Source organism: Phyllostomus discolor, chromosome 14 (genome assembly GCF_004126475.2).
Source record: "Phyllostomus discolor isolate MPI-MPIP mPhyDis1 chromosome 14, mPhyDis1.pri.v3, whole genome shotgun sequence".
NCBI lineage: Eukaryota > Metazoa > Chordata > Mammalia > Chiroptera > Phyllostomidae > Phyllostomus > Phyllostomus discolor.
The window spans coordinates 9413451-9424693 of NC_040916.2; the positions used below are offsets into that span (position 1 = coordinate 9413451).

At 37.1% G+C, this 11243-nt stretch overlaps 1 protein-coding gene across 3 annotated transcripts in view; it reads left to right on the plus strand.

The window, feature by feature from the left end:
* Window positions 1-10868, plus strand: part of SYT14 (synaptotagmin 14) — a 228330-nt gene extending 217462 nt beyond the window's left edge. For 2 of the 3 annotated variants that reach the window (XM_028530798.2, XM_036015611.1), the window contains 2 exons: window positions 580-636; window positions 1899-10868. In XM_028530798.2, coding sequence (XP_028386599.2) covers window positions 580-636; window positions 1899-2212 — 371 coding nt within the window. In that variant the 3' untranslated portion in view covers window positions 2213-10868. The remainder of the gene's footprint in view (window positions 1-579; window positions 637-1898) is intronic. The other variant, XM_028530797.2, reaches the window with a different exon arrangement.
* Window positions 10869-11243: the final 375 nt, after the last annotated feature.

The following is an 11243-nucleotide window of genomic DNA, read 5'->3' on the forward strand; positions in this document are numbered from 1 at the left end:
ATTATATAAGATTGTGACCCTTCGTAAAAACCTGGGCACTAAGTTTTGAACTGTGTTACAGATTAAATAATCCAATTTTTATTCAAAGAAAACAAGAGCAATATTCAAGGGCAAAATTTTTGGTAGTTCTATTTTATTTTTCATAACTTAATTTTATATTATATTGAGAGTAATAAAAGAATTTGAAATATTAAATATTGCATGGATAAACTTAAAAATTCAGAAGAAGAATAATGATCCTACAGTGACTTTTATTCAGTCTTTTATGGTCTGATAATTTGCATGATTCTATGTTCAATGTGCTTTAGACCAAGCAGATATCATTATAAAGATGCCCCCCTTTAAAACAGGGTAATTTTTCTTTAAGATTACACAGTGACCTTAAAAAGTCTCATTTCATGAACTTTACCCGACAATCCTTTTGTTCACCCCTCTACCTGAATTAAAATGCTAAAGTTTTGTGTTCTTCCACTCCAGTGAACAGTGTTTCCTCTTTAATTCTAACCTTTGACCCTCTTTCACCCAACAATTGACATCTGGTCATTATTTCTTTTACTGCTTTCCACCCCCTGTTGTCAGATGGACTGTTCTGTTGTCTAAAACACTTGATAGGTGGACAGGTTTATATAATCCGAGGTGAGTTCCTGTAGAGGCTAATTGGATGTTGTCTTTTCATGCAAAAACAAAATACCCTAAAACTTGCCAGCAGTGAAGCTGTCCACCATGTTGGTTTCAAAAAAATGCACATTTATTATCTGTGGTACTTTAAATAAAACTAACGTAGAATTTATCTCTGATTATGGATGATGGTATTCAGAGTATAAAATAAGCAAAACTGTTTAAATTAAAGGTTTTATTTTTTCATTCATTATATTTTGATTCATACAACAGAAATAGTTACTTCATGAGAAATATTGCTATTTACATGAAAATGAATCGAAATTCTGATATGAAGTACACATGATGGATCAACACGCTGAAGATCATTTGCATGAGTCGAAAGAACTTAAAAGCACAGTTGTACGAAGAGAGGGTTTACCTTACAAATACCCAGGCAGTGTGGCCTGTCATGTTTCACTTTGGACACTAAACATCACATCAATTTTTTTATACTCATGAAAATAGTTAAGATACCATGCTTACATTTGACATTGAAGTGTGTCAAAAGGAATCCTATAGTATTTATTTTGACTATCCTAAAAGCACATTAAATGTACTGCTGCATGAAACCAGAAGAAAGTTGTACTTGATTTGCTGAACTTTGAGCCCTTAATGCATTTGGCATCATTTCGGTCCTTAACTGGTTTGCAAATATAATTAAAAACCACATCCATGCAGAGATTTTTTTAACATTTCATCCTAAGCTGTTTTGACATCATCTTTGCATTCTTGTCTTCCTCTTACCCTCTTTACCATTTGCCTTCATTTCTGTTTGTTTGTTTGTTTATTCTTACTCTCTGAAAACACAGTGGAATGCTTTACAGTGTTGTGGCTAATTGAGCTTGCTAAGTGTTTATTAATGCTATGATGTCCTGCTTAGTGAAGCTAAATGGGGACGGGGCTGGTGGGGTGGTTGTGGGAGGGTGGGGTCAAGGCCCGGGTGGGGGGTGGAGGAAGGATTATGAGGTATACCTTTAAGTTCTAACCATAATGTAGAAAGAGCGAGGTTGAGATATTAGTGCCCTGAAAAGATTTGTTGCCCACTTAGCATTCTCTGTACCTGTCATGTTTTACAAGCATCTGCATCAAAATGGAATTAGTTGAATTTCCATTAAACACGGTATACACCATATCCTTAGAAAGTACAGATACTTAATCTTCTCAGCAGATGTTATAAGAAAGATGTTTTGAGTTGGTTTCAAATGATATTTGTGGTGTGTTGTTTTTTTCCCCTATAGATACATATGTTAAATTAACTCTACTGAATTCCATGGGTCAAGAAATGTCTAAATGCAAGACATCCATCCGCAGAGGGCAGCCAAATCCAGTGTACAAGGAAACTTTTGTGTTTCAAGTGGCCCTATTTCAGCTTTCTGATGTGACACTTATACTGTCCGTGTATAACAAACGCAGCATGAAAAGAAAAGAGATGATAGGCTGGATTGCGCTAGGTCTGAACAGCTCTGGAGAAGAGGAGCTCAATCACTGGACTGAAATGAAGGAGTCGAAAGGACAGCAAGTGTGTAGATGGCACGCGCTGCTGGAGTCGTGATGGTCAGAGCGCGCGCGCGTGCGCATGCGCAGCCCCGGGCCTCCTTATTCCCAATGGCACCACTGCTGTTCTTGCCGACCCACCATTAGAAGAGTTCTCCTTTGAAGAATCACCTTCAGCATTCCACCAAAATGTTTTAAATTGTGTGGTAGAGTATCTAATACTGACATAAGTGAAGAGAGGCTACATCTCTGGTGGAGCTTGTTTGGGAAGGGGAAAGACTAATGACGTCATTATTAAATTAACTGCCTCCAGAGCTTTCAGAGCATGCTCTTGAGTTAGAGTTGATTTTACTTTAGCAAAAGAGCCAGTCGTTTATTCTATGAAAAATCGAAATTATAAATGATTTTCATTAGAATTTTAGTTGCAACACTATTTTAGATCACACTACATATAATCCATAAAGCATATGTGGACTGGCCCATCCCTGATGTTCGCAGTGTACTGTAATAAGAGAAAGGAGTTCTCCGCCTCTGCCGTAAGTCATAGCCGATGTCGAAGGGTTCCGGTCACGTTGAACATTGTTTTATTTCTGATGTTTTCCCTTTGTGCACTTAGGTTCATCACGCCTCAGCTCTTCTCAGCACTAAGTCTAAGTGCAAGCGAGATTTCATTGTTGTAAAAATAATTTAATGTTATTTTTTAAACTCATGACTTCATTTGCCTCTGCTTTTGCCTGATCCAAAGAGACCAGGTCACTGCACTGGTCCCTTGCAAGTCTCCTAGACAGGTTGTACTGTAGAACTACGTAACTTTCTGTTGAAAGCACTTCCTGTATTCTTGTATTCCAATGTAGGAAGCTAATAGAACAGGACCTTACATTACAATTTCCTTTCAATGATGGACTCTTTAAAATTGTAGTAATGTGCAAGTACGTTTTTTACAAACTAAAAAATGTAGTAGATAAGCTATAGAAAATTGAAAACAATTTACGTTAAAGAAAATTTTAATGATCTGCTCTTAGTGTTTAGTAACCAGTACTGCACAAAGCAGGCAGCATCCAGATAAGAAGCTCTTCTCTCTCTAAATCTCCTTCACTCTGACTTCGGTTTGTATTTGTGATATGAGGACTCTCCAGTTCTCAGTTTGAACCAGAACATCATGTTCAAAATAGTCCTCAGATTCTTTATGGAGTTTCTAGTGGCTTGTGGCTAGATTTTATGAAATTCACAGATGCGTTCAGTGTGATGTCATCCTGTGCCTTTCATGTAAGTTCAATTTGCTCGTACAGCTTGAAGGTTGTATTTGCAAAATTAGGCCTTCGATTTTTATAAATGAAAGATCCCTCAGAACAGTATCACAAGCTGTTTATTTCCTCTGAAGTATGTAAAATGGGCTGTTTTTTACATCACAAGGCATTTTCATTTGTTGCTTTTATATTTAGGAACTCTGATCAGGAATATTATAAGCTGTTTTTAATTTTGCTTCTTACTCAATATATAATTTATGCATATACTTTATTAAATAGAGTGTGTTTTGTATATATGAAAATATTTTTCTCTTTCTAATTTCTAGTTAAACTAGACAAAACAAACTATTTGCCAATTACTAAAAAGCAGTATATCATTGTTCCTAGTCTCAACCAATTACTATATATTATTGTAAGCTAGGACTTGTTATTACCATAATAACAACACCGTGCATAGATACTATTATTTCAACCTGGCTGTACTGAAAGGCCTTAAAAGAAATCCAAAAAGACGGTGAACTCCTAATATTTTTTAGTTTAAAAAATGGCAGCTCTATGTATTCATACACATGACTTACAAGGTAAAATACAAATGTTATACTGAATGACATGAGGTTTAAGAATAAATGTTATAGAGTCCATTAAAGGGGAAAGTTCGTTCTTTTATTGTTGCATTTATCAGCTTTTTCCAGGGTGTTTTATAAGTGAGTTAGGTTATAAAGTTAGAACGTAAATCAAATGGCATGTCTCATGGAAGTACTTTCAGCAGCAGTATGGAATGAGATTGGAGGGGGTGGTCTAGATTTTACTGAGAAAATAGATTTAGGCATTTGATGCTACAGGTATCCATTCTGGCTTTGAAACAACTGACTGCATCACTAACAACTGGAATCTTTCTAATGAAAAGAGTTGTCACTAGTATTTGTAGCTATAACAAAGCCCAATCGCACCATTATAAACCAGCTTGGTGCTTTTTTCCTGCAGTGAAGATAAGACCTAGGTAGCCGTTACTGTTAAATCTGTCTTTCTCCAGACCATGCCCGGAATTGTGTGTGTGTGCTGATATATCTTTGGGGATTTGCCTGGTATAAGTATCAAATCCAATACTGCCTAAAAATTAAATAACAATTTTAAAAACTTTCGAGAAGGCCCCTATTTCCACCCCAGCTATACCAAGTCCTCAAAGATAATGAAGTATGTGTGTGTACCTGTATAGACATGTGTGTGCATGTACACATACACACACCTATGCATGTATGGAGAGATGAAGTTGCCCTGACTTTTTTAATAATGAAGCAGGAAAACATTTATCAAGTTTATAGATTATTTTTCCTCTCTATGTATAATTTACTAGAAATTGTATTTGGTTTGAGGTGCTATTTGCTGCCGTTCTCCTCACACAGCAAAATATATGTCTTTTTGTGCTGGATTGACACAACTTACAGTCATTACTCCCAAAAGTTTGTCTCTTCTTTTAGAAAAAGATTAAATAAGGCTCAGGAGACCCACTTCACTCTACTGAAGCTAATGTACAAGGTGGTACTGCTGCTCTTTGTGTGCGTGAATTTGCATGAAGGCTTAAAGGCAAAATCTTATATCTCAGTAATTACAGAAAATAGGGGCCCACTGGTGGGTAGCAGGTGTTGTCTCAGAAACCTGAGAAAGATAGCCCACTTTCTTATTGTTTTCTTAAAATCCCCTAAGTTTTATAATAAAAGGAGATAGTCCAAATACAGCAATTGACTAGCATTCTTGTAATTCCTGAGCCTGAAATTACAGACTTTATTTGTCTCCCAAATGAGCTGCAAAATGTAGTCATTTATTACTGCCCAGGAAACAAAGCGTATTGCAAATCAGCAAAGAGTTTTAGAATAATATCCTTGTACCTTTCAGAAGTTTTCTTCTGTAGTCTTGTGTCTTCTGTACTGTTCACATTTTGTGTAAAATCCATTTGCATATTTTCTTACTGTGCATCCAGAGAATTCTCAATAATATTATATTTAGTGACAAAAATAACAAACGGGACCACAATTTAAAAAAAGAAAACCAATGAGAAAATATCTAAACTACCCTGACGAATGTACACGTGTGGAAGTGTAGAGCCTTGTAGGGCAGCTTCCTCCAGCCCGGTGCAGATACCTAGGGCTCTATGTAAAACTATTTTCTTGACACCATCATCATGTTTTACTTTTCAATCCAATCAGAAGTATAATCAAGGATTTCAGAGGAAGGTAGCACCAACAGGGGAAGAGGCCATAGAATTGTGGGTGTTCTTCAAGATGAGTTGGAGACCAAATGATATCACAGTTTTCCAAGTGAGCTGAGAGACAGGCTATGTGAAGGTATCAATTGTAGATGAATTAAGAGCACCAGTCACCAAATTTTGTTGAAGGTCTTTATCCAGATACGAAGAAGTAACACAAAGCTACTTACATAAAAGTAGAGTGGACCCGCCACTCAGGCGGGAAGGACCCTAAGGCCACTTTCACACATAGACTAGACAATTCATAGAGGTTGTTCTTGAATAGTTGTTATATTATCTCGCATTAATAATTATTATTCAAGACTTTTTTTCCCCCGTTCACCATCCCCATTTCAGCCATGGCCAGCGCTGGAGGTAGCCATGAGTATCAGCATCACCAAACACCCTCAGTCTCGAGCACAAAGTCAAACATGCTATGAAGCATTTTTAGAAATCTTGAAAACATCATGTGTCCACCAAAATGCATAATAATGATGGTGGTAACTGCTATAACTTACTAAGATCTAGCACAGTAATTTATTACTTTGATTCTTACAACAATACTGCAAGGTAAGTAATATTACCAACATTTCAGAGATAAAGCAACGGCAGCATAGAGGTTACGCAGACTTGCCCAAGGTCATCATCCAGTGAGTGAGCAGTAGAACTGGAATTAGAACACAGGTATAAACAACCCTAAGACTGAGACTATGAATCTTGCAGCTGCATCCCTCTTTACTGGCTGCAAAAAAACCCCCGGGACAACAGTATATTCATCAATAACCCCACCCACCTCAATTGAATGGCAGAACTAGGAAAAAAAAGAAGAGAGAGAGAAACGGCTTGGGAAAGAGAAATGCAAGGCAAAGGAGAAAAGGTGACTAGAGATTGCTTTTCTTCTCAGGACACATGGCACTTTGGTGTCTTATTTGCAGAGGATTTTGGTTTTCAAAGACTTGGTGATTTCACTTACTCTGCCAGTTTAGCCTGTACTTATGTTCTGAAAGTGTATTGATTTATTGTACTTCTTGTATACTGTTGGAAATCCAAGATGTTTTCATTGGAGATGGTCATCTTTCTGCTCTGTGAAGTGGACAGCCTGTATCATTAGCCTCTATCTTGCCAATGTCAGTGACAGAGGAAAGACTTGTGTTGTCAGTGCAATTTCCTTACATTTCTTCTGCGCCCTTTCTTAAGCATGGGTTTATTTATTCCTTCATTTCAAAAACATTTATAAGAGTACCTACTGTGTGCCATGCTGTTATTCTAAGTGCTACAGATACTTAGATAATAAATTGGACAGTCTTTTTCCTCGTGGTGCTTGCATTCTATGGTCAGGAGACAGCCACGAAACGATCCAAGTTTAGTTAGTAGAGGACTGAGTACAACGTGGAGTTCAGAAAAATCTTTCTGGAGAAGGTAACCCCTGAGCCAGGTCTCAAAGAACAGATACAGATCAGACTCCCATGTGGGAACACATTCTCTCCAAGGGCAAAATTTAAAACAGTGGTTCCCAAACCGTGGTTTATTTAAGAATTACTTTGAGATCTTAATTTGTATTCCAAAGCCTCATCGCCACAAATTTTATCTCCTTTGCTCTGGGGTGGAGCACAAGAATCTACATTTTAGTAAGCTCCCCAGGAAAGTCTCTGAGATTTATTGGTATAGAATACTGGGCTCATTATATAGCAATTATTGATAGCAGTGTTGCAGGACACACAGATTAGATCTTTAAATATGACCGTGATAAATAAGAGTGAGATTAAGGTTAGGATTGTGCTGTTGATCTTACTTGTACTTCCTTAAACAGAAAGATATTTGATGAAAAATTAAAAGGGACAGTTAGTTATGAGGTTCTGTATGTTTGCATTCAACATAACTTTTTCAGAGTGTTCCTTAGTATAATAAATAAATTATGTTGGTTTTATAATTCCTGAAGATTCTTTTGGATCATTCAAATATCTCCTTCCATGCTGTCTTTACAACGATAGATACAAGGTAAAGGGAGAGTCTGAGGAGACATTTATCCAGTGTATCAGTGTCAGCATTCTGAACGAAACTAGGACTGACCTTTAAGTGACACATGGTGGCATTTATCATTCTCGTACATAGTAAGCTTCCTCACCTTTTGTCGTCATCCTAAAGGACTTCATTGTCATTCCACTTACCAGGTGAGCCTCATCCCTGACCCTTCACTAGGAACACCAGTGTTTCTCTCACCTCTGCTCTAATCTCCAGTTCCTTGATTGCTTTGTTCTTTCTCAGGGTCCTTTATTTCAAATAGCAAGTTCACACAGCAGCCTCAGGTCCTCTTCTTTCTCCAAAAGTAAATGCTGTGGCCAGGGTTGATCTGAGTATCTGTTTTCCCTCACCTCAAGGGTCGCCATGACTCCTCTCGGGTGCAGTGTTTTACATCTTGAAAGGTCCTTTTCCAACAAAGATCTGTGATGAACCCACTGAAAAATGAGGTGATTTGACTATTTGAAATAACATTGTTACAGAATGAGGCTTTTTTTGTGATTGCTGCCATATCATCGGTCTGGCTGTAGCTTGAGATCTGGTTAATGTTACCGCAGTTTGAAGAAGTTTGATAGACTGGAATTATGGTGCATCATCAAAAATGAATGTAAGAATCTTGTTCTTTTCTGTCCCAGTGTGAACAAACATGTGTCTCTTTCAAAATGTTCCTTCTTTCTTCCTTCCTGCCTTTTTTACCCGCTTGTATCCATATACATTCACAGCAGCCACTAGACTTCATCAGGGTTGAGTAACACCTGTCAGAAAGTGAACCCCTGGCTTTCTTCTCTCAGTCACACAGACTGGACAGCAGGGAGGACCAGAGAGGTTTCCTCAGAGGTGAGAGGGAGAGCAAACCATGACACTCTTGAGTCCTTGGAGGTTTGCTGCTGCGTTGGTGGTTTGCATTGTTGTGCACTCACCCTGAGCAGCGGGAAGGACCCTAGGGTCATGTTGTGTGGGTGGGAACCAGAGGCGATTTACTGACCTGCCCAGAGTTCGGCATGACTTGATAATAGAATTTCAACCTCTCGGTACATACAGATTTCTAAGTAAGTAATTATGAGAACAAAGGCACTGCCGTGGCAATAGTTTCACAAGATTTTTGCATTATTTCAGTGTCAGTTTGGCAGTCTATACCTTAAACCGTCCTATTATTTTAAGGCCCTTTTCACCCTTTTCTTTATGACTCTGATTCCTGTTTGATATTTGAGTTTGTCCTTCAGATACTTAGTCTCACTTTAAAAAGAAAAGCCTTAACCTGTTCTGTTTATTTCTTCAACATGTGGTCAGTTGCTTACCTGTGTTTAAAATGAATACTCAGTAGATGAAATATTGATACAATACCATACACTGCAAAACTGATTTTCTAAAATTTGTTTGTATTTTAAGGTATTGCTAGAATGCTTACTTCCATAAATCTGAGCAGTTAATATAAATATGATTATTTTGTTTCATGAGAAAAGGGGACTTTTCCCTTATCTCTGAGATTTGTTTCTCTTGCCTTTCACATCTGGTTGAAGGGGGCAGGCTGTGAGCCTCTCTCAGCACTTTCTTTGTCAGTTTGGAGGGTGTCCCCTCCTCTTTACGGTACTTTAGTGACAGTCTCAGTTTTTCTACCCTCAGGGCAGGTTCTCACCAGTGGCTCCTGTTCATAACCCTCATTAATGTTGCTGAAAGAAATACGTGAGCGCCCACAGGAAAAAAAAAAGATCCCTAAAGTGTGAAGAATCAGTGTCTCAGGGCCCTGGTGTAGGGTGGCAGCTTTACTCCCTACATGTGACTTCAGTCACATTGGGGTAGAAGCCAGCTCCTTGGGAATAAGAGTTTAGGTCCTTATGTCCAAAACCTTCTCTTTTTGTCTTCTCTCTTCCCTTTGTAGCTTGCACATATTTTTTTAAATTTTGTGAGAAAGCCTTTAAAAACCTGTTTTCAAAATTCTCAAATGTTCTGAACCAGACAATTTCATAAAAAGGAAACCGAAGTCTATACCACAGAAGAACCATAGAAAGCCTTTGTGGGGAGGGAAGGCTTGCTTTTGTTTGGGACAGCCTTTGGGGTCAATATTGGGGATACTTACAACATTCTGTAATTATGTCACAGGTATTTTGTGAGGGGAGACCAGGGTAGTTTTTGCAATACAAATTGGCTCTCTTAGTATTTAAGTATTTTTTAAACAATTATTTGAAGTACAGCTAGAAAATAATAGTGATACTTTAAACACTATTTTGAAATTACAAATATTACTTTAAATTTACTAAGAAAATTTGCATTCATAGCTTGCATTACAAAATTAATTTAGAATTTTTCTGGATGACTTTGAGATGATGTGTTTTTATAGTGAAAATAATAAAGTGGCAATAATTTTGAGGAATCTTTAAAACTGTCATGGAGAGACAGACAAACTGGATTTTTACGAGAATTTTGAAATATGAAAGTATATCAATATTCTCAGTTCAGTTAGACTTGATAAAGAACAGTTAGTATATGACTGTTAAGGGTCTTGTAAATGTTAGGATCTATTCTTTTTCTAAAACTCGTGATATCTATTGTTGCTCAGCATTCTTGCATTATGTTTTATTTCTCAAAATAATGGACTATGGAAAACTCAATTAGTGGAATCTCTTATTCAATATCCCTTTACTTTTCTCCTTCCTCTTTCTTCCTTCTTCCCTCTATTCCTCCCCTCCCTTCCTTTCTTCCTATTTAATTTTTTTGAGGCAAGAAGCTTCCTTAATAATATAGTTTCTACAGAGCTTTCTTACTTATTTTTCTAATAATGGATTTACCAGTGTGATGAAGTTTAAATGCTCTGTGAGCAAAACTCTGTTCAACGGTCTGAAGAAATGCACTCCTGTTTACCATTTCCCTTGGTCTTAAACTGTCTCCAGCATACTTCCCAGTGACTCCACAACATTAATGGATCTTACTAATATATGCGAGTGTCTGTATGGTTATCAGTAGTGTTGTAGTATCGTCACATATTAATGTGCATTTTGGGTCAAAACTAGAAACAGGTGTGTGTGAAACAACTCATTTTATAGAATGATCATGTATCTAATCATTTTCATGTAATTGGAAATGTGCTGTATGTTGCGTTTTATTCTCACATCTACTTTTCTACTCTCTGTACACACCGATTGTCTCGGTGCCCTTCTCCTTTTGTATAATTGTATTACAAGAAGAAATTACCTCTGTGTAAACAATGTGAACACTGTTAAAGTTATTAATCCAAGGAGATTTTAATGGCAGTTTAATTTTCCAGAAAATAAATTTTTGCGTGGGTTAAAAGTTACTTTTCTTTACCTTTCTGTAACAAATCTCCACATTTTAGTACTCATAGGAATGGGAAAGCATCTGACTTCTGATAGTGATACACAAAAATCAGCCCTCATTCTTATCACGATAAATGAATGTTAATGTGATTGCACATAAAATAAAATACCTTTGGCTGCAGAGCACACATCAAATGGGTATATGTAGGTGGTATTAGGATCTCAAATTTGAAAAGAATAATTTAAATGTGCTATGAGATATTGTTATCAAAATGTTTGGATCACGTTATTTATTTTCCTGAATTCTAA